The following is a 27,963-nucleotide window of genomic DNA, read 5'->3' as shown; positions in this document are numbered from 1 at the left end:
ATTGATGTATCAATGATAGTATATATAAAATTGTGGAAATTAGGGCAAAAATCTCACGCATTTCTCACACATTTTTATTTTTTCTTTGGGGTGATTGCGTGAGTCTCACGCCCAATGCGTGAGAGTTGGCAGGTTTGTTTCACACTATTTCTTATTCATGTAAAACTGAACTACACATCACTCTTTAGTTGCTGATATTGAAAAATGGAAGTGGAGGTGGTTCGTAAACCAAAAAAGAAAAAAGCAAAGCAAAAGAGCTCAAAAGAAACCTTAAGTCCTTCCGGAAAACCAAAAGTTCAGCCTAATCCAAGTGAGTATAGATCGAATTTTCGTTTAAAAAGTTTTAATAGAGTAATGTAGTTCGACACCTTAGGAATTTGTAAGAATTGTGAGTTTATTAGCGTTTTTACAAAAGTGGCATTGGCTAAATAAATTCTGCAAATATGACTAATTATCTCATAGTTATATCATATAAAACTGGTGTCCTATTTGCTGAATGAAACGCAACAATCCTTTGCTCTTACGAGTTATAATGCTCCTTTTAAGTTTATTAGGCAGCTTAATAAAATTTTTATGGGCAGAGCTGTTAGATATGACAGTATTTCAGACAAAAGAGTATTAGCAAAAGTAATGTCATTATTATAAAAATACACACATTTTTTAGTAACACAACTTTGGAATAAAACTCAGTACATTACTTTTTGTAGATGAAGTAATTGAAATAGACAGACCAGAATCTTCATCATCTCAACATTCTAAACCTGAGCTGTTTGTTGCCAACACTAATCTGCTAGAAGTAAGTGAAAGCTATCTTATCTCCAGTAGCTCAATTCACCAAGAAGTTTTAAGAAATATATGTCAATGACCCAAATATAATTAGTGAAAAACTTCATTTAAACATGTCAATAAAAATAGTACCATAATTGGCTTGAGCTGTATTCTTTATTACAGCATTATATACCTGTCCAATGTTTAAAATGAGAATCTAAATGTTTTACTAGAGATGAAGAAATGACACTTGTTGAGTGCAAGCATGACATCAGATGTTAAATGTTTTAGTATAAAAATATTATAAAACATCAAGAAACGATTTTCTGGATAATACAGTTTTATATGGTTACATAGTATTATACAGCTAGAATGTTATTATCAGATCTGCAAACTATAACAATGCATACTTACTACAATACTTACTACAATGTATTTAAAATCGATTTTAAAATCCAAAAATCTTTGTGTCTCTCTCGACTCTAGTTGTATCATTCACTATACTCACACAACAGCTTTGCCAAAGCTAGTATACAAGCCTATGAGACTAAATGGTGCATGACTAAGCCAATAATGCTCAGCTTTCATTGGTCAATTTATTCTATCACCATAATGAAATTTATTAGTTGAAAGTGAATGATTGGGTAAGCATTTTTTAAACCTTTTGGGCTTTTCAATGTTAGCCAGAAAGCACTTTTGCAATCAGAGCAATGTGAAATAATCTTGAACTATATTGTTATGTTTTACGCATGGTAAAGAATGAGAGTTTGATGGGATTTCAAGTTGTGTAACGTGACTGGCGCTACCGGTGCTCTCTATAGCTAAATAGTGTGACTTTAGTTTAGGATTTCACTGTAGTGTTGCAATTGTTCAACAAACATTATAGAGTGTTTTATGGTATTTTCCTAAATAGACTCACAGTTTACATTGCCTACTAGTAACTTATAATTTTATTCTATTTAAAATAAGTAGTGTGCTTAAATAATATTTCTCTGTTGTAGTCAGTTGGAAGAAGAGGGGCATTTGAAGTACTTTTCATGTTTTTCTTTAATACTCTAATCATTCATTTGAATGTTATTTGGGTACTTGTTATTTTAAGAAAGAAAGTTCTAGCAGACCATCTTCCGCAAATAGACCTAGCACGTCAACAAATAGACTTGGCACAGCTACAGCACGCAGCAGCTCTCCTGCGTTTCTTCCATTCAGAAACCCTCAGGTTACCCCCATAAATGGCAGTGCAAGTTCCCTTCGTTCCAAAGGCATGTGCTCAGCTACAAATCTACAGCTTTTAAACTATTAACCTCTGTGAATTTAGTTTGAAGTAGGCTTTTAATAAAGTTGTTATCTAACTGTCTTTATGTAGGAATTTTTCTTCACATAATGTTAATCAACAATAGTTGCTTTTGGGCAGTATGTACTACAGTTTCTTAACAAAACAACTTGACAACGTCAATAGGTCATCATCTTCAACACTTCCCTTCGCTTTAGGGGAAGACATGGTGAGCATTTAATGTCCTTAAAAGAAAACGAAATCGTAAAAGTCACTAGCAATACTTCTTGGCAAAAGTATATAAGTAAAAGAATAATAATTTGGAAAATTATTGCAGATATTACTGTAAGTACTTAACAATTTACAAAAAAATTGTTGACTTTTTCATTTGTGGTATCAACTATATCTCCAATAAAACCACAGTTGTTGACTCTGTACTGAGATCTTGTATACATATAAGCACTTTTTGGGCTACTATTCTGTCGAAATAGGATCCTTACAATGAAACAGCCCTCTAGGTTAGTCCACTTGCTATTTATAAATCATTTTTAGTAAAAATATTCAATGCAACTTATGGAAAAAGAACATATTCTGTTATTTGTTTTGGCTCTGCTGCGTGCTATTTTTTTTATCTTAGCTCAGTTTATTAAATGAATAAATAAAATTGTCTGTCTATGAACAATATATGCTTCTCTCATCGTTTCTAATAAGTGATGCATCTCGTTGGAATCAATTTTGGCACTGTTTTTGACTCATATAAAACAGTATGTAATTTATGCTAGCTCATGTCAGAAAACATTCACAAGGTAATGAGGCAGATTAGAGACTCGAAAGCTTCCCAAAACATATTTATTTTCTTACAGAAGCCTGGAGTGGTGCTGACCCCAAAGGATCTTCTACAAATGTCCCAGCAGTGAGAGATAAACCAACAGCTGTGACAACTAACGTAGAAGATGTTGTGAATAGTGATGGTACACACTGTTCCTTTCACTCATTTATCAAACTATGCTTTCCATTTAATAGTTTCCTTTAATACTTTTAGTTGAATTTAAACTAGATATTCCGCTTCAGAATATTAACTTTTAGCTGCCCATCAAGCTCGATTCCCATTAAGTGCAGGCATAGCAATCTCTGGTACACAGGCTAAAGCTCCAATTGTTGTCTTAAATAGTGAATGTTAATACATCATCAGAGTAAAACTTTTGCCTGATATAAAATCTTGAAAAAATATTTTATTTGTGCCATACGACAGATAACAACTTTTCTTTAAATAGACTGGCCATGAAAATTAGCTATAGCACTAGCATCTGCAGTTCTGAAGTTTCAATGCGTGTTCACCCTGCTCTCTTAATCATGTTATTTTGGAGCGCAGAGCCAAAATACTGGCATTGGTAAGACTGCCTTATAAGTAATACTGCTCTCCTCACCAGATATAAAGAGCGTGCAGAGCCGGAGTCATGCTTCCTCTGATCTCTTATCGGTGCCAAAGATGAAGGGAGAGGAGCAGGCATATGTGCCCTACGTGTTTGCGAGAGATACTGTTGTTAGAATAGTGGATGACATGCAGAAGATGAAAGACAGCCATGTTAACGTTGTTAACCAGATAGAATTGAACTACAGGCTTATTGAAGATGAGACACAGGTATCTAAAATAACACTGACTCCCTAGTCTCTCTACTCTATATTATGAGATGAGACACAGGTATCTAAAATAACACTGACTCCCTAGTCTCTCTACTCTATATTATGAGATGAGACACAGGTATCTAAAATAACACTGACTCCCTAGTCTCTCTACTCTATATTATGAGATGAGACACAGGTATCTAAAATAACACTGATTCCCTAGTCTCTCTACTCTATATTATAAGATGAGACACAGGTATCTAAAACAACACTGACTCCCTAGTCTGTCTACTCTATATTATGAGATGAGACACAGGTATCTAAAATAACATTGACTCCTTAGTCCCTCTACTCTATATTATAGGACGTTTTACAAATTTCTTCTTGCGCATAAGCCTTAAAAATCATTAACAAGATTTTAGTTTTCTGAAATGCATGTACTGATATTTCTAAAATTAATATTTTCTAATGACCTTTTTATTAATTAAAAGTCTATAAAATCAGTATTTTGTATGCAATGTATTTAATATCTTTGGTTTGTGCCACAGTAAACTTTGTGTGTTTTGACAATCCAAGTCATGTACTATTAGTGATGTAAATACTTGTGCTCTGTCTACAAGTAGTTTGTTCCGCATGACATGTATCTTAATGGAAGTGAGACCACCTACCTTCTTCCATTTGCAGAGACAGTTCAATTCCTTTGTACTCAACCTGAGGAATGTATATAGAGACAAGCTGGCCATCTTTCAGCATGTCATATCCATTCATCGAAAAGACACGGACTTCAAAAAGGTGGGAGAACTTGATTCGGCAGCTCAGCCCGTGACCATGCATGCCTTTAAGAATCCCAGGCTAGGTTTTTATAACTTGCTATCTTAGAAATGCCGGCTAAAGGTTATGGTTAATCTCTTGATTTATTGTCTCATATTAAAAAGGACTTGTATAAAAATGACTAGTATAAAAATGACTAGTATAAAAAGGACTAGTTTAAAAAGGACCTGTATGAAAATGACTAGTATAAAAAGGACTAGTATAAAAGGACTAGTATAAAAGGACCTGTATAAAAAGGACTTGTATAAAAAGGATGATTATAAAAAAGACCTGTATAAAATCAAGTGCATTTACATGGGTATCAGTTTAAATAAATAAACAAAATATAAGATAAAACAGAACACAATTAATGTTTACAATAATGGTTTGACCTTAGTGGCATGAGACGATGATAGTTATGTCGAATAAATATTCCTTTAGCAAATTCTCGGCAACTAGTTCTGAATATACATGTACCTATGCTTGTATCGCCAATTTTATAGTTGAAAGAGTTTAAAGTTTAGGAACTATAGTTTAAACACAAGATTGATTTAGGGCTCCAAGTCCACAGTTGTCATATAAATCACTTAGCAACTGACCAAATGCACAGGCCAGTGTGAGCTAAGTGAGATTAGTAAACAGACAAACACTCGAATGCCTTCTCCTAGCTGTATCTGTTTTTCATATTCACAAGATTACCTAGCTGTCATTGTTCAGAGGTAGTTAGAATATGTCCTTCTGATTATTCGATCATCTCTGCTTGCTGATTGGTCGAGTAGCCTACTATGCTTTCTTGGGTCTTTTCCATGAAAAGCTCTTCATATTTTTAAAAATGAGTAAACAATACAAAGATTAAGGTTGAAGTTTAGCCTCCTAGACTTTATGAAGGAATTCAACTTCTTCCTACTACACGTACAATTGCTGTGTATAAATTCATAGTCACAGACTGTGTACAGATTCATAGTCAGATGCTGCGTATAGATTCATAGTCAGAGGCTGTGCATAGGTTCGTAGTCAGATGCTGTGTTTAAATTCATAATCAGAGGCTTTATATAGATTTATAGTAAGAGGCTATGTTTAGATTTATAGTCAGAGGCTGTGTATAAATTTATAGTCAGAGGCTGTGTATAAATTTATAGTCAGAAGCTCTGTATAAATTTATAGTCAGAGGCTGTGTTTAGATTCATAGTCAGAGGCTGTGTATAAATTTATAGTCAGAGGCTGTGTATAAATTTATAGTCAGAGGCTGTGTATAGATTTACTGTCAGAGGCTGTGTATAAATTTATAGTCAGAGGCTGTGTTTAGATTTATAGTCAGAGGCTGTGTATAAATTTATAGTCAGAGGCTGTGTATAAATTTATTGTCAGAAGCTCTGTATAAATTTATAGTCAGAGGCTGTGTTTAGATTCATAGTCAGAGGCTGTGTATAAATTTATAGTCAGAGGCTGTGTATAAATTTATAGTCAGGGGCTGTGTATAGATTTATTGTCAGAGGCTGTGTATAAATTTATAGTCAGAGGCTGTGTTTAGATTCATAGTCAGAGGCTGTGTATAAATTTATAGTCAGAGGCTGTGTTTAGATTTATAGTCAGAGACTGTGTACAGATTCATAGTCAAAGGCTGTGTATAGATTCATAGTCAGAGGCTGTGTATAGATTCATAGTCAGAGACTGTGTACAGATTCATAGTCTGAGGCTGTGTATAGATTCGTAGTCAGAGGCTGCGTATAGATTCGTAGTCAGAGGCTGTGTATAGATTCATAGTCAGAGGCTGTGTACAGATTCATAGTCAGAGGCTGTGAATAGATTCATAGTCAGAGGCTGTGTATAGATTCATAGTCAGAGGCTGTGTATAGATTCATAGTCAGATGCTGTGTATAGATTCGTAGTCAGATGCAGTGTTCATTCTAATTGCTTGCACTGCTGATTTGGTCACATATGTCTACATGTATGTATAGATTATTAATTTCTAGTTACTATCCATTCTTTTTAATTCAATTCATGACCAGAGTTATGAACATTCAAAGACAAGCTGATCAAATAATGAAGAGTTCTAGAACGATGGGGTTTTTGCTACAGGAACATTGGGACAGCAACCTGTCTAGCTTGAGTAAGCAGAACAAGAAACTGCTGGGAGATAAGAAAGCCCTGCTGATACAGAATAAGCTTCTCGTTGATAGAGTAGGAGCAGTCCGGGAAGAGTCAACCAGAGAAGTCATACAACAGCTGGACGCTGCCAAGCTTGAGCTATCCGCAGGTCCTTTCCTCTTTTCTTTTACTTTCCTCTCGTATTCTATTTTCTTTTGGTTTACAGCTTGTCAACAACTTTAGAACTTGCTCATGCTAGCCTTTGTTGCATTGCGTTTGTAGAAAAGAAAAAACACTCTGATGATGATGAAAAATGGGAAAAAGAAAAGACTGAGCTGATGGAAGAGATAGAAAGACTGCGTAAAGCAGGAGCACAAGTGTTGCCTATAGTGGCACCAATTATTGCTTCTGAAATGCGTAGTGAGGAACTAGAGTCAGAGTCGATGGTCGCCTCAAAAGAAGTTGCTGTCGGTAAGACAAAGCTAATAGTGAAGTCGATATAAATAGGGCTGGTTATATTAATACTAATCATGATATCTCATACATTATAGCAGCGACCGCCATCGACTAGGTTTAATTGGTGTACAAACTGACGCGGACTCACCAATTTAAACCCATAACCAGTAAGGTTGTAAAGAAGTTACAACAGAAATAAAATGAGTTTTGTCACTGTAGCTGGTGAACATGAGTCCAGTTGATTTGGAATCTAAGAGCTTTTAGAAAAATTGAGAGAAATAATATGAGCAAAATCTTGAGAGTTGCAAGAATCTAGTCTAATGTCTGTCATACGACGAGTCCTCAGATCTGCCCCATCAATCCAAATTGAATCTAGTCTAATGTCTGTAATTTGTTGAGTCCTCAGATCTGCCCCATCAACCCAAATTGAATCTAGTCTAATCTCTGTCATACGATGATTCCTCAGCTCTGCCCCATCAACCCAGAGAGGAGAACCCGGGTTTGTCTGTTTAAACACCATAAATAGTTCTTCATAATACAGGATGACTATAATTATATGCTTTGTTTCACATATGACACTAGTATTAAATAGAAATACTATATATAGATGTACATGTATGTTAGAGCGAGAGCCAGCTGAACTAGCTACTGAAAGGCAGAGGATCTCAGATGAGCTCGCTGCTATAGCTCTTCAGAGGCGAAGCTGGGAGGGAGAAAGGGAAGAATTTGCTGAAGAGAGGAAAAAGTTCAATGAAGAACAAGTTCAACTTCAGCAAAAAAGCAATGACTTGGAAAAGGTAACAGTAACTCTTTATTAAGATACTTTGGAGTTGTCTACTCTCATTAAACTACTGTAGGGTTGTTAACTCTAGTTAGAATACTACAGGGTTGTTAACTCTCATAAAGCTACTGTATGGTTTTTAACTCCAGTGAAACTACTGTAGGGTTGTTAACTCTTGTTAAACTGTCACAGGGTTGCTCACTCTAGTTAAACTACTGTAGGGTTTTTAACTCTAGTTAAACTACTGTAGGGTTGTTAACTCTAAAAAACTACTGTACGGTTGTTAACTCTAGTTAAACTACTGTAGGGTTGTTAACTCTAGATAAACTACTGTACGGTTGTTAACTCTCATCAAACTACTGCAGGGTTGTTAACTTTAGATAAACTACTGCAGGGTTGTTAACTCTGGTTAAACTACTGTACAGTTGTTAACTCTAGTTAAACTGCTGTAGGATTGTTAACTCTAATTAAACTACTGTAGGGTCGTTAACTCTAGTTAAACTACTGTAGAGTTGTTAACTCTAATTAGACCTATGTATATTACTCTATGAGCTATTAGCTAAACCATTTGCAAAAGTCTCTATAATTGGGAGTTCATAAAACTAAACTCTCCAAATCATAAAAAAAACTCTCCAATTTGCTTTCAAGCGTCTGTTGTACTCAGACTCACAATAAAAGAGTAACTGAAGTTGTACGGTCCTTGTAAGACATTTACAACAGTGAAATACTCCATTGCATTTCATTTCCTTTGCAGCGTTAGAACTTGCTCACCCAAATTTTTATATCCATGGCAATGCACTTTTATACAGGCCTCCACTGAATGGAGGGAGCGGTACTTGATGACTAAGGAGAAGCTGCTGCATTTTGAAGGACTGAAAAGTGACTATGATACGCTGCTAGCCGCATACAATGCTTCAGTGGTAGCCGTTAGCGGGGCTGAACAGGCAGATGTAGGTGTAATCTATAAACTATTAGGTTGTATTTTTATGTGAAAGAGTTTGTCCACTTCTCTAAATCTTACATTTATGTTTAGTATTAAACCGTGTAGCGTGAGACCCAGCAGTATCAGAGTAGAATGAATCTGACAAGGTGCCTAGCTGGCACCTACATGAAAGTTGTGTACTGTAACAGAAAAAGTTAGAGAAATGTAAAGTGGACAGAGGAGCTTTGAAGGAAGACCGAACAGAGCTAGAGAATGATATCATGAAGTGGGAGAAAGAGTTCAAGGAACGGACTGGCAAGGAGCCAACCGAAGAAGAGATGTGAGTTTCTTTTACATGTAACTCCCTTGTTCAGAATCTGTATAAAATATTTGCTTTGCAAGTATTCATTGCGGGTATAAAGTCCGGTATAAGAAGCCAGTCATCATTTCATCCACAGATGCTAACCTGGTCTCAAGCTATTTTGCAAAATTGGTGAAGCTCGCACTAAACGCCTAAAATGTTTCGTTTTAGACCTCCTGCTTGTTAACTTGAACATTGGAAGACTACATGATAAGACCCACTAATATACTGTAGCTACTTGCAACTAATAGTGTTATATGCAAATAGGCCAGATAGCATCAAAGAGTTCAAGGTCATGTTAAAAGAAACAGATACTGCCATAAGCCGTCTCGATGTGGAAGTTGAAACTATAGAAAAGATACGGAATGGTGAAACCCCATCTCCTCCGCCAATGTCGGCTGAAGCAGAGAAGACTGTGGATATTGCTGAGCCAGTCGTCAAGATTGTGGAGGTTGGTTTTTAACAATTTAATAGTTTTAATCATTTAGTAAATTTGCAGTACAGCTGTAGTGCAGTCGTAATGCAGTTGTAGCACGGGTGTAGTACGGTTGCAAAATAGTCCCAGTACTGTTGTGTGACAGTCGCAGTACTGTTGTATTACAGTCGTATTACGGTTGTAGGACAATCGCAGCACCGTCGCATTACTTTCGCAGTACAGCTGCAGTATGATCATAGTATAGTCGTGATACGGCTGTGGTAAAGCCGTGGTTTAGTTGTGGTATGGCCATGTAGTACGGCAGCAAGTGGTATGGTTGTGTTATGGTCATAGTATGGCCGTGGTATGGTCATGGTACAGTTGTGGTATGACTGTGGTATGGTTGTGGTACGACCGGGGTAAAATCGCGGTACGGGTGTAGCCTAGTATTCTAGAGCAGCTGAGTGACCTAAAACGCCAACAAAGTCAGTTTAGGTCATTTGTGCTGACTGAAATTGTACCCTCTATGCAAAGTCAACCATGCAGATTAGTCTCTTCTCTCACAGGTGATCGTTTAACTGAAGTTTGGTAATTAAATACCAAATAGCACATTGCTCTTCTACCAACAGGTCATGGTTCCTGACCCTGACGCATTGGCAAAGCTTCAAGCCTCTGAAGAAAAAAACGACAAACTACAGAAAGATAAATCCAATCTGCAGATACAAATTGACAGTCTCCAAGCCGAGTCCTCAGAGTTGAAGAGTAAGATAGCAGAACTCGAGGCAAAGGTGTGTATGAGAAATCGTCATCATAGTTGCATAGACCTAGCAATAAAAAGCTATTATATTTAAGCTTAAATTAACTTCTGTTCAAGATGTCTATTGTGTTCAATTGTATATAACGCATTATTGGTTGAAGGCGAATAAATTAGACTCGTTTAAGCAAACACTAAATTCATTTGTATTATGTGTTCAGTTCTATCGTTCCTTAAAAATGGCCTGACGACACTTGCCTCAGCATCATTGGTATTTCATTATTTGACAATACCATGCAACTTATTTTTTATGGATTTGGTGATAATATATATATATATATATATTGTATCAAATTATATTAATACAGTATAATTAAATTATATTATAATGTAGTTTTTCATGTTATATTGTATCACATTATGCTATAAGCCTATTGTATCATAAAAAAATTATAATTTTTTATAATTATAAAATATTAGATTTTATTGATAAGTTTGTACTATAGCTAAAAAAGTCAACTGCTGAAAACGCAAGCAATATGAAGACCATACTCAAACTGACCAATCGGCTGCGAGAGGATAGCAAAGCTTTACGAGAATCCTCAGGAGAGAAGGTACTGTATGCTAGATATTTATGCTAGTGACATTTAATAACAGCCATTAAGCCAGTAAACAAATTATTTGCTGATATGATTTGTCTTTGTCCAACTTCCTCAACGATGGCTATTAAAATGTACCATTGATAACATTGCAGTAACTGTCTATGTTTGGTGTATGAAAAAATAGACATGTAATTAATTTTTGCATAGGTGACAGCAGCCGTAGCAGGACTTTTAGAGGTAATTTTAATTTATCATAATGAACATAATTATCCTATCACATGATTAGTGATAGGCTAGTCAGAAGATATGAGTCATGCATAAGTTCAGTGTGGAACCTTTAAGGGAAAAAGTGTGTTTTAGTTTGATAAAGTTAATCAAGTTTTAGTTATTTGAAGCCATTTCAAAAAATCTTTTAATCGCTCAATTCTTTGTAAATAGTACAGATTTTAGAAAGAACTTCTGTCCCTGTGGGTCAGAGTAATGTACGCTGTCTCTTACTCGAGTTCAATGTTCATGGCTGGAAACAATCCTACCAAAAATACAAGCTTGCTTGCGTTTGTTTTCTAGAAAGATGAGGACACTGAAAATGTTACATCAGAAGAAGTCAGTGCAGCTGCACCTATGGGAGAGGCAGACCACACGGACTGCGAAAGAAAGGTGGCAGAACTGGAGGCTAAAATAGAACGGTTACAAGGCTCTGAGCTTGGAAATGTGCTGGTAAGCATTCATCATATTTATTTGCCTACACCTAAACCTAGTTGCAATCAACTTCACAACATGTTTCTGCTGCTAATTGTTCACTCGCTGTTTTAATGGCAGCTATGAGTTGAAGAGACAGCCTATGCATTAAGTGCACAGTATTAGTAAGCGCCTAAATGTACATACGATAGCTTACTATTTACGAAAAAGCGTTCTGCAAAGTGACCTGCCTGGGATGATAAATAATTGAATCAACTAGTCAGCTACTGACACGTGGTTATTGCTGTTTTTTATAGTGTAAGCGTTTTAGCGTAAACCAATATCGTAATAATAATACAATAAGTAATAATAATACAATAAGTAATAATAAACGTAATATAACCAAAAGAAAATGTAAGAGCATATTTATTGACCAATAAGAATGTAGGTCCTTACAAAGAAAGGATCTGATCATTTTAACTTTGAGCCCCTGATCTTAAAGAAAAGCTGAGATATGGGTTTATAGGTTGAGCGAGCTCAGTTAAACACAAGCATTCATTCCCGCAGAGGTTTCTGGAAAGAACATAGTGAGACGGCAACCCGTTAATATTGTTAGTAGATACTATCTCCTTTTCACCTCTAATTTGTAGTAACTTCTTTGAACATGTATATCTAGTCTTGCAATGACGGCCTTCCTAATTTTTTGTTATTTTGCTTTTTTTGGAAATCTTTTTAACCACAAAATCACGCTAGTAGTGATTTTGTGTTACCTCAGTACATGTTTTTGAAAGTAATTTCATATTTATAGGTAATCTCACCCGGTAGGGCTTTTTACTCCGTAGCGTTATTTCATATTGACAATTTGTTTTAAATTGGCAGGTTGCCTAATGTCGGTGGGCCATTTCACATTTGAGGGTGGTTTCACATGAGTGTGTTATTTCTTACTGGAGGGTCATTTCACTCTATCATTTAAGCAAGTGTTTTAGTATCTTCAGAAGATCAGAAGCATGAATACTGTTGCATCTATTTGTTTTCAAACAATACAATGGCTGCAGTTGAAAAGCTTGGATGTTTCAATAACTGTTTTTTCATACGTTTTCGTACTATTTACTTGTCAATATCATTTTCAAAAAGTGCAGAATGTACAAAATGCACAGTGTGTGAAATGCATAGTATATGAATTGCATAGTGTGTAAAGTTTACAACGTGTAAAGCGTACAGTGTGTAAAATGTACAGTGTGTAAAGCGTACAATGTGTAAAGCATACAGTGTGTAAAATGTACAGCGTGTAAAGCGTACAGTGTGTAAAGTGTGTAAAGCATATTATCAGTATAGTGACTAACTATCATCAATAGGACGACAATGATGAGAAAATGGAGGCGCTGCAAGCTGAGTTGGATGCTGTAGAGGAAAGATTGAGACAAAAAGAGGTCGAGCATAATGACAGCAAGGAGGAGATTGAGGAGCTAAAAACTAAAGTAAATATTTTTGTAACATCGACTCGTTTATTTAGCACGCATTTGTTACACATTTGCTCAATGTAGCCTTTTTAAAGGATGGTTTTTCATAATTTTCATATATCCTATTTAAACTATCTGAACTACTTGTGACTAAAGCTATAAACAAACTACTAAACATATTTCAAAGTTTAAAAGACATGTATACCCTTTGTAAACTGATGACCGGCAGTCACTTTAAATATATTAACACACAGATTAAAGACTTGGAAAACCGGCTGGTTGCAGAGAAGACAACTCAAGATGAGCTAGCGGGTGCAGCTACCTTAGCTCTTTCCACTCAACTCAACCTGAAGGAAAAGGTAATAAAAAACAGAAGCAGACATCTGATCTTCTAGGTTCAATCTGTTATAAATGCTTATTGTCTTCCGTGTACCATATAAGAAAACTTAAGCTGTCTCGCTTAACAATAGAATCAACGCTTGAGCTATACTTATTTTGGTCTTTGGAGCTCATTTTTGCTTTCAAATTTTATTTACCTATTCAACCGATTCGCTGATAGAAAACCTTTTTATTGGTCAACAGGAGCTTGAGGCTGCTAAAGCTCGAGTTACTGACCTTGAGACTAAACTGGTCGCCAACGCCCCAGTCGATATGGCAGCAGAGATGAAGAAACTTCTTAAAAAGATTGTAAGTTGAACGCACATTCACCCTTTCCTTATTAGTGTATAAGTACCAAACCTCTCTTTATTAGTGTATAAGTACCAAACCTCTCCTTATTAGTGTATAAGTACCAAACCTCTCCTTATTAGTGTATAAGTACCAAACCTCTCTTTATTAGTGTATATGTACCAAACCTCTCCTTATTAGTGTATAAGTACCAAACCTCTCCTTATTAGTGTATAAGTACCAAACCTCTCTTTATTAGTGTATAAGTACGAAACCTCTCCTTATTAGTGTATAAGTACCAAACCTCTCCTTATTAGTGTATAAGTACGAAACCTCTCCTTATTAGTGTATAAGTACCAAACCTCTCCTTATTAGTGTATAAGTACGAAACCTCTCCTTATTAGTGTATAAGTACGAAACCTATCCTTATTAGTGTATAAGTACCAAACCTCTCCTTATTAGTGTATAAGTACCATACCTCTCCTTATTAGTGTATAAGTATCAAACCTCTCCTTATTAGTGTATAAGTACCAAACCTCTCCTTATTAGTGTATAAGTACCAAACCTCTCCTTATCAGTGTATAAGTACCAAACCTTCAATTACGCTGACAGGCATCGTTAACCAAAGAAAATGAAGCTCAGATAAAAAAGTCAGCAGAATCTGATAAAACTGCTCAAATTCTGAAGACAGAAAAGAAAGATCTACAAGCATCTCTCGAGAAAGAAAAGGCTGTGGTTCTTGCAGTGCAGGTAAGTGATTGATCGCAGGTAGGCTGTGATGACCAAGCAAACATAGTAGAGCGGGTAGACATTGTTGAGTGGGTAGACATTGTTGAGCGGGTAGACATTGTATAGTGGGTAGACATTGTAAAGCGGGTAGACATTGTAGAGCGGGTAGACATTGTAGAGCGGGTAGACATTGTAGAGCGGGTAGACATTGTAGAGCGGGTAAACATTGTAGAGCGGGTAGACATTGTAGAGCGGGTAGACATTGTAGAGCGGGTAAACATTGTAGAGCGGGTAGACATTGTAGAGCGAGTAGACATTGTAGAGTGGGTAGACATTGTAGAGCGGGTAGACATTGTAGAGCGGGTAGACATTGTAGAGCGGGTAGACATTGTAGAGCGAGTAGACATTGTAGAGTGGGTAGACATTGTAGAGCGGGTAGACATTGTAGAGCGGGTAGACATTGTAGAGCGGGTAGACATTGTAGAGCGGGTAGACATTGTAGAGCGGGTAAACATTGTAGAGCGGGTAGACATTGTAGAGCGGGTAGACATTGTAGAGCGGGTAAACATTGTAGAGCGGGTAGACATTGTAGAGCGAGTAGACATTGTAGAGTGGGTAGACATTGTTGAGCGGGTAGACATTGTATAGTGGGTAGACATTGTAAAGCGGGTAGACATTGTAGAGCGGGTAGACATTGTAGAGCGGGTAGACATTGTAGAGCGGGTAGACATTGTAGAGCGGGTAAACATTGTAGAGCGGGTAGACATTGTAGAGCGAGTAGACATTGTAGAGTGGGTAGACATTGTAGAGCGGGTAGACATTGTAGAGCGGGTAGACATTGTAGAGCGGGTAGACATTGTAGAGCGGGTAGACATTGTAGAGCGGGTAGACATTGTAGAGCGGGTAGACATTGTAGAGCGGGTAGACATTGTAGAGCGGGTAGACATTGTAGAGCGGGTAGACATTGTAGAGCGGGTAGACATTGTAGAGCGGGTAGACGTTGTAGAGCGGGTAGACATTGTAGAGCGGGTAGACATTGTAGAGAGGGTAGACATTGTAGAGCGGGTAGACATTGTAGAGCGGGTAGACATTGTAGAGCGGGTAGACATCGTAGAGCGGGTAGACATTGTAGAGCAGGTAGACATTGTCGAGGTTATCAACCGTGTTTGTAGAAATGGGAGACATTTTAGCTGGTAGAAATTATAGCACTTGTTAATTGCTATAATTTTAATGTTATTTTGCCGACCAACATGCTGCTGAAATGCTTCCTTGGACTATATTTGACTTATTCACCTGTTTCAACTGCGAGCTTAAACTCATGATGAGCTTAGTTCAAGTGCATTCCCATGCTATCCATTCATTTATCTTTTGGTTCATTCTTCACTCACACCTTTACACTCGCTGGCAAATACCTATAGTCTGATGGTATCCTAGCAAAGCAGAAATATATTTTCACTATATTTAAATCCTATGACTGTGATCTACTGACATTGCTCAAGGCCTGCTTGTTTGTTATGGCATGAATTCAGCTCTTAGAAAAGCTAACTCTAATACTGCTCTGTCAATACACCAGAATACAATGTTGATTGTGTCTGCGCACTGTTGTTCAACATGATAATGTTTTATGTGCATGTAGTACACATTGTGCATGTATTATATACTGCGGATGTAGTATGCATTGCTAATATAGTATTCATGGTATATGTTGTATATATTGTGTATGTTGCTTGAATTTGTATATAATGTTGTATAAAATATGTATTTAGCATAGTTTGTGTATGTAGTGTACACTGTGTATGTTGCGCATATTGTGCATGTAGTCTACATTGTTTATATAGTATACATTGTACGTGATATACATGGTGTATGTAGTATACAATATGTTTCTTTTGTATATTTTGTATGCAGTATTCATTGTGCATGTAATGTGCATCGTGTATGTTGTATACATCGTATAAAAACATTGATAGAATTTTGTATACATTGTATATGTAGCATACATTGTGTATGTAGTATACATCGTGTATGTTCCATACATTTCATATGCTGTATACATTGTGTATGTAGTATAAATTGTGCAGGGTGTGCACTGTGAGTCTAGTATACATTGTGTATATAGTATACATTGCATACGTTGTGTATATTATGTACATTGTACATATAGTATACATTGTGTGTGCTGTGTAAATGTAATACATTGTGTATGTTGCATACATTATGTATCTATTATGCGTCTATACATTTCTCAAAGGTTGTGTATTCGTTCGTCGTTGTTTATGTCCAGCTATAACTATTAAAATCTTGGTATTATGAATCCATATTGCAGAAGACCTCGGACTCTCCCAATTTTTAGTCCGATGTCCTACCATTTTAGCCACATGAGCTTGACGGATTCCCTAGGCAATATATGTCGCTATATGGGAGCAAATACGCTACGCCTTCGGTCACAACGCAAAGTCATGGCGTAACGTCATGAGAAGCTCTTATTAGTAGGCTTAATCAAATTAGTCATTGATAATGTGCAAGGCTGATAGCAAATGGCAGGCAGCTCTCATTACTTCTCATCGTTTATAAGCTTATTTTTAATACTAGGACAACACCGGGTAGCACAGCTAATTGTGTATATTGTGCACATTGCATATATAGTATACGCTAGCTGTGCTACCAGGTGTTGCCTGAGTATTAAAACTCAGCTTATAAATGATGATAGGTAATGAGAGTTGCCTGCCACTTATTATTAGCCTGGCACATTGCCAAAGAATAATTTAAGCAAACTTACTAATAATAAAAGCTACCCATTCTCATGACTTTGCAGCCTGACGGAGAACTGTAGCCTATTTGCTCCCATATAACGACATATACATGTATTACCTAATTGATTCATCAAGCTAGTGTGGCAGAATTAGGAAGGTGTCCGACCGGCAATCCGGATGGTGTGAGATCAAATCTTCTGTGATATGGATTCTTTATTTTAAGATTTTAATAGCTATAGCTGGAACTACCCACAAACCTACACACAAACTTTGAGAAATAAATATATAGATTGTAAACTTGTTAGGTTGTGTATGTTGCGTTATGTATATTGTGTATGTAGTATACATTGCAAATGTTGTGTACATTGTGTATGTCACACTAATGACAGGCAAAACTGAAAGCTGGGAAAGAAGCAAGTGAAGCAGAAATAAGCAAAGTGAATGCGCAGTGGGACAAGAAGGAAAAAGCAAGAGTAGCAGACAATAAGGCCAAAATAGAAGCACTACAAAGAAAGGTAGTCACAGTTATTCCTTAAATTATTAAACTGATGCTTCGATGATTTTAGCCACTACATTTGTATTTATTTTTACGTTGTTAAGGGGTTCTTCTACCAGCTATCATTTATTTAATTACGTATGCATTCTAGCTAAATTAACAATCAAAGCTGTACGTCCATTCATGAACACATATTGAAATGTAAGAATTCATGAGCTCATAACGAGCAAATAAAATACGCGTACCTCAGTCATTATTAAAGTCTCAACATATATACTTTTTTCGTATTTCTTTAAGATAAAGGAGCTGGAGAGCCGCCCGGCTGAAAAAAGGAGCCGACCTCAAACAGCGAGTGTCGATAGTAAAGCTCAAAAGCAAGTAGCAGCTCTAACAGATCAACTGAAAGACAAGAAAAAGGACATAAAAGAGTTGCAAGACAAAATTGTACAGTTGCAAGAAGATGTGAAAAAAGCAAAGTCCGAGGGAGGAGCAGATGTAAGATGGTTTTTTGTGTAGTCTGTTTGCGAGCCTAGATCTAGTTAGTTTGTTTCAGGGAAGGTCTGAACTGTTTGATAATCTTTAGGGTGGCGTTCTATTAGAACTCTATAATGGTTGCAGCTGTTGCTTCCATTATAACTCTATAATGGTTGTAGCTGTTGCTTCTATTAGAACTCTATAATGGTTATAGCTGTTGCTTCTATTAGAATTCTATAATGGTTGTAGCTGTTGTTTCTATTAGAACTCTATAATGGTTGTAGCTGTTGTTCCTATTAGAACTCTATAATGGTTGTAGCTGTTGTTTCTGTTAGAACTCTATAATGGTTGTAACTGTTGCTTCTATTAGAACTCTATAGTAGTTATAGCTGTCGTTTCTATTAGAACTCTACATTGGTTGTAGCTGTTGCTTCTATTAGAACTCTATAGTAGTTATAGCTGTCGTTTTTATTAGAATTCTATAATGGTTGTAGCTGTTGCTTCTATTAGAACTCTATAATGGTTATAGCTGTTGCTTTTATTAGATCTCCACAATGGTTATAGCTGTTGTTCCTTGAATGCTGTCATACCCACATGTTCGAGACAGTTGATGATTAATGTCTCTTTATTGGATCAGATTAAAGAACAGAAAAAACAGGAGAAACTTCTCAAAGAGTTGTCGAAGAAAGTTGACTTGGAGAGTAAAAAGGCAGAAAGAGATGGAGCCAAGGTCAAAGAACTCGAAACCGAACTGGCAGCAACTAGTAAAGACAGAGGTGAGTCTTTGTGCTCCTTATGAGAGATCAGCTGTTGTATATTCATGAATTGAATAAGAACTTTTACTGTCTCAAGTGACATTAAGTTTTGTTGTATTTTTTAATAGTGATATGTTAAGTCAAGCATTCATATAGTGTAGATGCAGGGTTATATGATTTTGAGTAAATTAACATTCTGCTGTATGAACAAGACTTCTGACAAAATTTCGTTTAAATGTGGTTGTCACAGTTAGGTCTTGCATAATGCGTGTATTTAGACTTTGGTGGCGTAGTGTTTGCATGACATAGTGTAAACATGAAACATGAAACATACAATCCTATATAATATTCTATTTTGCTTTGCAGCTAAAACACAGATGGTCGGTATTCTGCAAAATCTCATTTGTTTTGCTCAAGAATGAATGTAGCATTTTGTTTATAGCTAGTGCAATTCTCTTACACTCTGAGCTAGTCGTGCTGCATAGAGCCACTTGTGAGAAGTTACATCAAGTCTATCACAAATAGAGATACTCTATAAAATATAAAGTTACTTATGAGTAATTAGGGCTAGTCTATCACGAATAAAGACACTCTATAAGGCATAGAGCTACTTACAGTATGAGCAGCCAATCGAAAACTTCCTCTGTCTGAGCATCCTTTTCTCCAGCTTCCTTTACAAATACTAAACCCAGCTATTTCTCTATATACCAGTATCCATTATTTTTGAAATGTGATCAAAAGTGTTTGGTTAACCTTCCATGGATAATATCACATAACTAGCTATGTCTCCCGGCGTTGCCCGGGTATTAAAAATCAGCTTATAAACAATGAGAAGTTATGAGAGTTGCCTACCACTTGCTATTAGCCTGGCACATTGCCAATGGAAAATGTTATTAAAAATCAACTTATAAACAATGAGAAGTAATGAAAGTTGCCTGCCACTTGCTGGCAGGCAACTCTCCAGCAAGCAGCAGGCTATCGTCAAGTGACCTGGCACATTGCCAATAAAAAATTTCAGTACGCTCTCGCAATAAGCATTAGGCTTCTAATGACGATTCCAGCTACAGCTATTCTAATAATAGCTATAGCTGAACACATCGAAATCAGAAAACATACTTTGAAAAGTCTATATACAGATTATATATAGTATGTTACTTTTTTGATAATCCAAGATACTACCTTTCAATTGTTAGAACATTCACCCCAAAAGGAAATCTTGTCATAAGGTAATCTTTGCAATAATAAGACCCGCGACAATTCGTCTGTCGCCACGCTAAGAGCATTGGGAAAATAAAATATTGCAACGCACGAAAATCTAGCCAAGGTATTGGGATTGCCATACAACCCCGCTAACAACTGCTGCAATCACCTTACTTCAGCACAAAATAACTATGCACATATTTATTACACATGGCATTCTATTATGGCACACAGGACTGCCAGCGTAGTAGTAGATATAACAGGATTGCCAGCGTAGTAGTAGATATAACAGGACTGCCAGCGTAGTAGTAGATATAACAGGGGTGAGCTGAAAAATGTAACACGAATTTATGAGTAAGATCATTTTAGTTAATAACTACATAAGGATTAGAATTAACAATCAAAAATGTCAACAGAACAGCTTTTGATGCCATACATGTGTAATTTGTTTATTGTGCATTTAGGGAGTCGAAAGATTTTCATCTTAACCCTAATATAATAAATCTGTTATAAGTACCGCAGTACACTATAATAGGTCTGTTACATGTACATCAGTATACTATAATAGGTCTGTTATATGTACCGCAGTAAACTATAATAGGTCTGTTACATTTACCTCAGCACACTATAATAGGTCTGTTACATGTACATCAGTACACTATAATAGGTCTGTTACATGTACTTCAGTACACTATAATAAGTCTGTTATATGTACCTCGATACACTATAGTAGGTCTGTTACATTTACCTCAGTACACTATAATAGGTCTGTTACATGTACTTCAGTACACTATAATAGGTCTGTTACATGTACCTCAGTACACTATAATAGGCCTGTTACATGTACCTCAGTACACTGTAATAAGTCTGTTGCACACATCTAATTGTGCCATTCTTGTTTTTATATTGTCAGATGTAAAAGAAGCTGAAATCCGAAAGCTCAAAACTGACATGGAGCAGCTAGGAGCAACAGCAGCGCAGGCTCTTGAACTGGGAGAAGAGGTGAAGACTCTACGAGAGGATGTTAAGAACCTCAATAAAGAAACCTCACGGTTGACCGAGGCCTACAACACTGAGCGTGTAAGGAGCCATTTTTCATCTTTGTGCGAAAGTAAATCATCATTTACAATATTATTATTATTTTGATGCTTGTCCGATTGAGGATGCCATTGTTTATCATTGATTTTGTTCTATGCATCGCTTTTACGTGGCAACAGAGAACAGGTCAATATCAGCTGTTACAATGGAGTTCATAAAATGATTCCGTAATATCCACTGACATTATTTTACTTAGCACATTTGCAGTATTTTATTTCCGATTTTTTCAGTTGTCACATTTTTGTAAGTCAATTATTTTGCAAATGCTTAAAATAATTTGGAAAAAATGATACATTTTTTTGTGATGAATGCGGCATTTGACAGAAAGAGAAAATAACTCTCACTATTAAGCTTGTCAACTAATTGTGCCAAATGTTGCTTTTTATTTGAATCTTCGTAAATGGTGTCTGAAGGGATATTTTGATACTAATTTAGTTCATGTCTTCAGTGAGCAGGTCACAAGACTTGCTAATATTTATGCTGAAGAGCTTCTTTAGTTATTTGCTGTTTAGAATGCTCAAATGGTATCTTCACTCTACCTGACCATCCATTACATTTTTACTTCCCCAAAAACACACTACACTTCATACCAGACACCAAGCATTGCTAATTTACATTATAGATTAGAGTTATGCAAAAATACCTTTTTCTATCAATACATATAACTTACTTTCCTATTTTTTGTTTTCGTTTGTCTCATCGTCTAATTTGTTTCAAGCGACATCGACTTGTAATAATAAACTTCATATCCATCTATAGTGTTCATACCATATACATACACTGCTAATTAAATACATTTCAATTTAGACTAGTAAAACATAATTTGTGAGTCAGTAAGAAGCTATCATTTGACATACATGTACTTATAAAAAACAATCATGTCGCGGTACAGGTTCAGAGAAAGAAGTATTTCAACATGGTTGAAGACATGAAGGGCAAGATCAGAGTCTACTGTCGAGCAAGGCCAATGAGCAAAAATGAGCTTGATCGGGTGAGTGCTCCAGCCCCCTAACTTGGCGGGTTAAGCTTGAAACTAAGGCTTGTGATCTGATTCATTGACCTAATATTAAGAAGAACTTGTGTGGTTTGCTAGTCTGATTGAAAACTGAAGCTTTTGAGTTATATTTGACTAATTGTTCTTGAAAGGGAAACTTCTCTGTGCTCAAGTCACCGGACGAGTATTCTATCAATGTGGAGAGTGCTAGAGGTCTTAAAGAGTTCAATTTTGACAGGATATTTATGCCAGAGAACTCTCAGCAGCAAGTCTTTGAGGACACCTACGTAAGTACGCATGGGTATTCACTGCATCACCACTAGCCAATAGTACACAAGTTTAAACATTTATTATCGCTGAAATTAAGCCTGAAGCATGATTATTTACTGCTTTTAGCACTTGATACAGTCAGCAGTAGATGGCTACAACGTATGCATTTTTGCTTATGGCCAGACTGGCTCTGGAAAGACTTATACCATGATTGGAGGTGGTAAGGACAATCCAGGAATTGCACCAAGAGCCTTCAACAGAATATTCGAGGTCATCGGTGAAAACAGGTACAGACATTAATACCCAACGATATCTTATTTCTATGAGGGTGTTCGAGTTTCTAGCGTGGTCGGTCATAGTTCAATACCTCAAAATTGATTTTGCAATATACATTTCTATAATAATTGCTTTGGGCATAGCCACTTTCATCCTTTATTACTAGGTATAATAGACTTGGGCCTCTTTATACTGAATGTAACTTTGATGTGATTGCATTTTACTCTTGCTCTTATTATGGAGCTGAGCCTTCCATACATCCTGTCCATGATGTCAAATCAATTGCTACTTTTTTTTCTGTTACGTAGCGCAAAGTTTGACTTCAAGGTATCATCTTACATGCTCGAGCTGTACAATGACAAGTTGCTTGACCTCTACAGCAAAGATGGGGGACACGATGTAAGTTATTTGTTTAACATGCGAATTCAACACATTTTAGAGTAATTTTACGTTCGTACAATGTGTTGAGCAATGTCAGTTGGCTAATTTTTCATCCCCAAATGTTGAATTATGATATAGCCAATGGCTTATTATTATTGTTTGTAAAGCCTTATTCAGAGAAGGCTTCTGATTTTATGGCATTTTCGAAGGTTTCAAGGTTAAAGATGTTTTCGGGTGTTTTCACAAACCCTTTTGAGGGCACCTAACAATATTTCACACAACTGTGTGATATAGGAGTTTAAGAAATAGGAGTTCGCTGCACTGTTTTGGCACTATTCCCAGTTAATTCTTGAATTTGAGATGAATTGTCTAACCTTTTCTTCCCATTTACTGATAATAAGGCTGCAAAAGTGGTAAGCAATGTTCCCACATGGTAGTCTCCTATATTATTTCTTATAAGCATTTTCTTTCATATGCTGCCCGAGTTGTCTTATTGTGTGCATGTGCCCTTGTCGTATGCTTTTTGTCAATGTACTTGTAGATTAGTCTCGGAGTGACCTTAATTAGCATTTGTTTTGTGAATGTTCTTTTAATCATATAGTTTAGACACCTTACTGCAATCTATAGAGCTTTAACTGATTGTATTAAAATGTATTGTATAGAAGTTGTCTCCTCTTGTGGTAGACAATTAGATTGGTCACTTACTTGTTTTGCCCTCTGCATTCCATAAACACTTTTGATCAATTGGTATTTATTAGGTTTGCATTTTAAGTTTTCTCGAAAGGCTTTGGATTCACTCTCATAGCATTCGCTAATCCTGTTTGCAAGTAGTACATCTGCTGGGTTATGTAGAGTTAGTAAAGGCACTCATTTTGAATAACCTTTTTGTAACTAAGAAAAATAAGATTATTAAAAAAGCTCTGAATACATGACTTTCTTGTCCAATATGCATCAGAAGCATGTGTTATTGAAGAATAGCTAGCATTATTAAAACAAATGCTGCGCATACTTGGTCTGCGCAGCCGCTACAGCATCGACATGTCCCTCTTACCAAACATTGGTAGTCTCAAACATCAGCTGGTGGAGTAACCTATTCACCCTGTCTTCTCACTAGTAATTGTATTCTTTTGTTAGTAAATCCTTATTTTACAAATGTTTAAGGTGGAAGCTGTCCGCATTAGGCATATGTCATGACCTATTTAGTTACATCAATAGCGGCTGACTTCAATCGTTTTTGTTTTTTAATCCTTGCAAGGTATTAACTGACATAACATTGTTATAGAGTTACTTTTTATTTGTATTTGTTAACTTGCCATTATTATATTTTTTATCTTATTAAAACCTTTCCTTTGAAGCAATTATGCCAGCAATTAACAGGTCTTATCACAGATTTGCAAGAAAATTGCCCACGATATATATAACTATATGATAGAAGCCATGTTTAACTACACTAAGCTTAACAACACACTTTTCATCAACTTTCAGGAAAAAATGGATATAAAGAAAGACAAGGCTGGTTTAGTATTTGTAAAAGGAGCTAACGTGAAGGATGCTCAGACAGAGGAGGCTTTAAATACGCTTTTTGAGGAAGGATCTAAAAATAGACACACAGCTTCTACCAGTACGTGGGCAGATCCTTATTCAATATTGTTTATTTAGATAAATACTATTTGCTGTTTAGTTTACGAAACAAAGTGAAATTGCTATATTTTTCACCTACTAAATCCTGTCTTCAAGCTAATTTGAAACTACTTATCATGCCACAGAGCGGTAAGCACATCAGTGTATGAATATTCATTTAAGAACAGCACATGCCACTCAGCTTATGGTTGTATGTCCAATTTATGTTTTGCAGAAATGAACGCTGAAAGCTCGAGGTCTCACTTGATTTTGAGCGTAGTCATTGAATCTACGAACAAGACAAATGGCCAAGTGACAAGAGGCAAGGTAGGCTTCTTCGTTATATAACACTCATCCTTATTAGGTCATGACCAAGTTTAGTGGGTCTGAGAAAACCATATTGTTTGGAACCAAGACTGACCAGTTGACCTTTGCGATTGAGTCTTCTCAATACTGACGACAGTCTTGAATCAAATTAGTGGTTTGAGATTTTTTTGTTGTTCATCAGTTGCGACTTACATTTGCGAAAGGATTAGCGCTTTGTTAAACCGCTTGGATATCGAGAGAAAAAAGAGGGAGAGTGGATAAAGGTTAGAGGAAGGGTGGGATAGGGTTCACTGGTTAGCATAATTCAAAAGAAAGAAACTTGAATATTGGAATAGGAGTGTGAAGAGTCAGCTCTTCTCTACCCTGCCAATGAAGTAGTTCATGTGATCTACCAAATATCTTACAACTGGAAAAATCATCCATCTGAGCCACCAGATTTTAAGCTGCTATCAAAATCAAAGCTATGATTAATCAACAGCATATAATGTTGACCAACTAAATACAATAGCAAGCCGAGTGTAGCGATAGACGGCTGGGTGCTATGGCAGAGAGCAAACAGTATTGTTAGATAAAAATCAAACAATACTCCATGTCATTGCAGCTCAGTTTGGTAGATTTGGCTGGTTCTGAGAGAGTGGGTAAAACAGGAGCATCTGCGGAAACCTTGAAAGAAGCTAACTCTATAAATAAATCTCTAGCGGCTCTGGGTGATGTCATATCAGCCCTTTCTGGCAGCCAAGACTTCATTCCATACAGGTGAATAACTAACTTGCTAATCACAGCAATCATTGATGAGAAAACAAAGTTATTATTATCGTACTGATGTGTTACAACAACAGCAGAGTAGTGACATGTTACAATGAGAGTTGTAAGGTTTTACAATGAGAGTGATAAGGTGTTACAATGAAAGTGGCTAGGTGTTACAATGAGAGTGGTAAGGTGTTACAATGAGAGTGGTAAGATGTTACAATGGGAGTGGTAAGGTGTTACAATGGGAGTGGTAAGATGTTGCAATGGGAGTGGTAAGGTGTTACAATGGGGGTGGTAAGGTGTTACAATGAGAGTGGTGAAGTGTTACAATGAAGCAATGTACCAGTTAAGACAGTGTTAGTCTTTGCAAGATATGTAGTAATTCGTGTGTACACAGTAAAGATATCTGTCAGCAATATACAAACATTTTCTCAAACTAATGATCACCAATAATTAAACTGAATGTATTTACATATACATAGAAATCTTGGTTGTTTTATTGCTTTACCACATGCATCAGATGTCTCAGATGTCTCAGATGTCTCAGATGCAAGTGACAATATACGTACTTTTCCATAAAGTTTAGTTGGTTAATAAATTTAAATTACTATTACATTCACTAGGAATAACAAGCTAACAATGCTCATGCAAGATTCCCTCGGTGGAAATGCAAAGACGCTGATGTTTGTAAACATCTCACCCGCTGATTACAATGCTGATGAGACCATAACTTCTCTCACGTGAGTGTAAAACTCCAAACTGATAAGATAGTTGCAATACATTGCAATTTAATGCTAGTAGTTGCCTGGTAAGTTTGGAATATGCAGTTACATGCTTCACATTCAAATGATTATAAAAATGTCTATAAGATGTAAAATATATCCATCACGCAAGAAAATTGCTTTTATTGTATTATATGTACCACAGGTAATAAATAACAAACAATATGAAAATATAGATGAAGTGAATACATACAACAACCCGCCGTCGTAATTATGATTATTAGCACCTTGGTTCTTTCGTAAATTACTTAATATTGGAGATTTTTAGACCAATTGATTTAAATTATCAATTGAAAACTATCAAGGTAAAAGATAGTTATATTTTTGACATATTTCAGTATTATGGGTGGACTGGAACTTTATTTTGCTGTGTAACAGAAAAAGCTATTATGCACATCATTTATATGATTTATGTATTTATTTTGAATTCGCTTTCTAATACGATCAAGGCATAAGCAAGGTCTAACACGATAACTTGAAAGATGTTCTACACCAGTACTGTAGTTTACTGTTTAATCTAATTACCCAAAAGAGATAAATGTGTAAAACTGAGCGGATTTGGAAGTACACTGAGTACATATATCAACTGAATTACTGGTTTAGCTAAAAGTATTTTTGTTATCCTATCTGTTTATTTTTGATAAAATATGGCTCCACAGCTATCTATCGACATATAAAAATATGCCTTTTGAATACTATAACAGGAACTATTGTTTATGTAAAGCTACTGGTCAAACTTTTATTAAACAATAGAAGCAATTGCTAGGGCTGCTAATAATTATGATTATGGCTGTATATATTAACGACATGCAAATAAATTTTATAGTCAAATTTTATGTAATATAATTCAACTAATCAGCTAGTTACCTTGAAGGAAAATATAATGTAATTTTAGTGATCACTGAAATTAAGAGCTGGTACACAAGAACTATAACGCATTTAGTACTTTAATTTACATACCCTCTTACTCAAAAGTGCACTTGGAAAATGTTTTCCATTTCGTTTTGATGCATTTGTCAATAGTACATTTAAAAAATCAATTAAAACTTGTTTACGATTAGTTGCCATTGTTTATAGCTATGCTTCAAGAGTCAAGTTAATCACCAATGATGCCCAGAAAAATTCTGACAATAAAGAGATTGCTAGGCTGAAAGCTCTGATCGCCAAGATGAAGGAAGGTGAAACAGTTGATGAGGATGCCATCTAATTTTCTGCAAAAGTTATTGGATATAAACAGTTAAATTAAGACAAAGAAGTTACAACATTTTTAATGTAGTTCCACGATTCTTTGTATTTTTATACTGCTTGTTGTTTTTGAGAGAAGTTATTGTTGCCGTCCAAACATGTGGTTCATTCAACATGCGTTCCAGATTGAATTCTATAAACTGCACGTAACATGTC

At 36.1% G+C, this 27,963-nt stretch overlaps 1 protein-coding gene across 1 annotated transcript; it reads left to right on the top strand.

The window, feature by feature from the left end:
- The first annotated feature begins 204 nt into the window (after positions 1–204).
- Positions 205–27,957, top strand: LOC137390567 (uncharacterized). Its single transcript, XM_068076896.1, is given in 33 exon segments — positions 205–310; positions 708–796; positions 1,868–2,027; positions 2,902–3,009; positions 3,469–3,680; positions 4,349–4,456; positions 6,554–6,731; positions 6,845–7,026; positions 7,238–7,255; positions 7,645–7,815; positions 8,609–8,749; positions 8,931–9,061; positions 9,350–9,533; positions 10,127–10,285; positions 10,758–10,865; positions 11,421–11,570; positions 12,887–13,009; positions 13,246–13,350; positions 13,574–13,678; positions 14,270–14,425; positions 17,529–17,654; positions 17,933–18,130; positions 18,747–18,885; positions 20,978–21,144; positions 22,055–22,153; positions 22,309–22,443; positions 22,553–22,713; positions 23,011–23,101; positions 24,569–24,704; positions 24,939–25,030; positions 25,632–25,786; positions 26,404–26,520; positions 27,640–27,957. Coding segments are annotated over 33 exon segments (4,440 nt in total). The 3' UTR covers positions 27,770–27,957.
- Positions 27,958–27,963: the final 6 nt, after the last annotated feature.

The sequence above is a fragment of the Watersipora subatra genome, chromosome 3, assembly GCF_963576615.1.
Source record: "Watersipora subatra chromosome 3, tzWatSuba1.1, whole genome shotgun sequence".
Lineage (NCBI taxonomy): Eukaryota > Metazoa > Bryozoa > Gymnolaemata > Cheilostomatida > Watersiporidae > Watersipora > Watersipora subatra.
The sequence above is the reverse complement of the archived record's forward strand: the minus strand, read 5'-3'. Positions and strand labels throughout refer to the sequence as shown.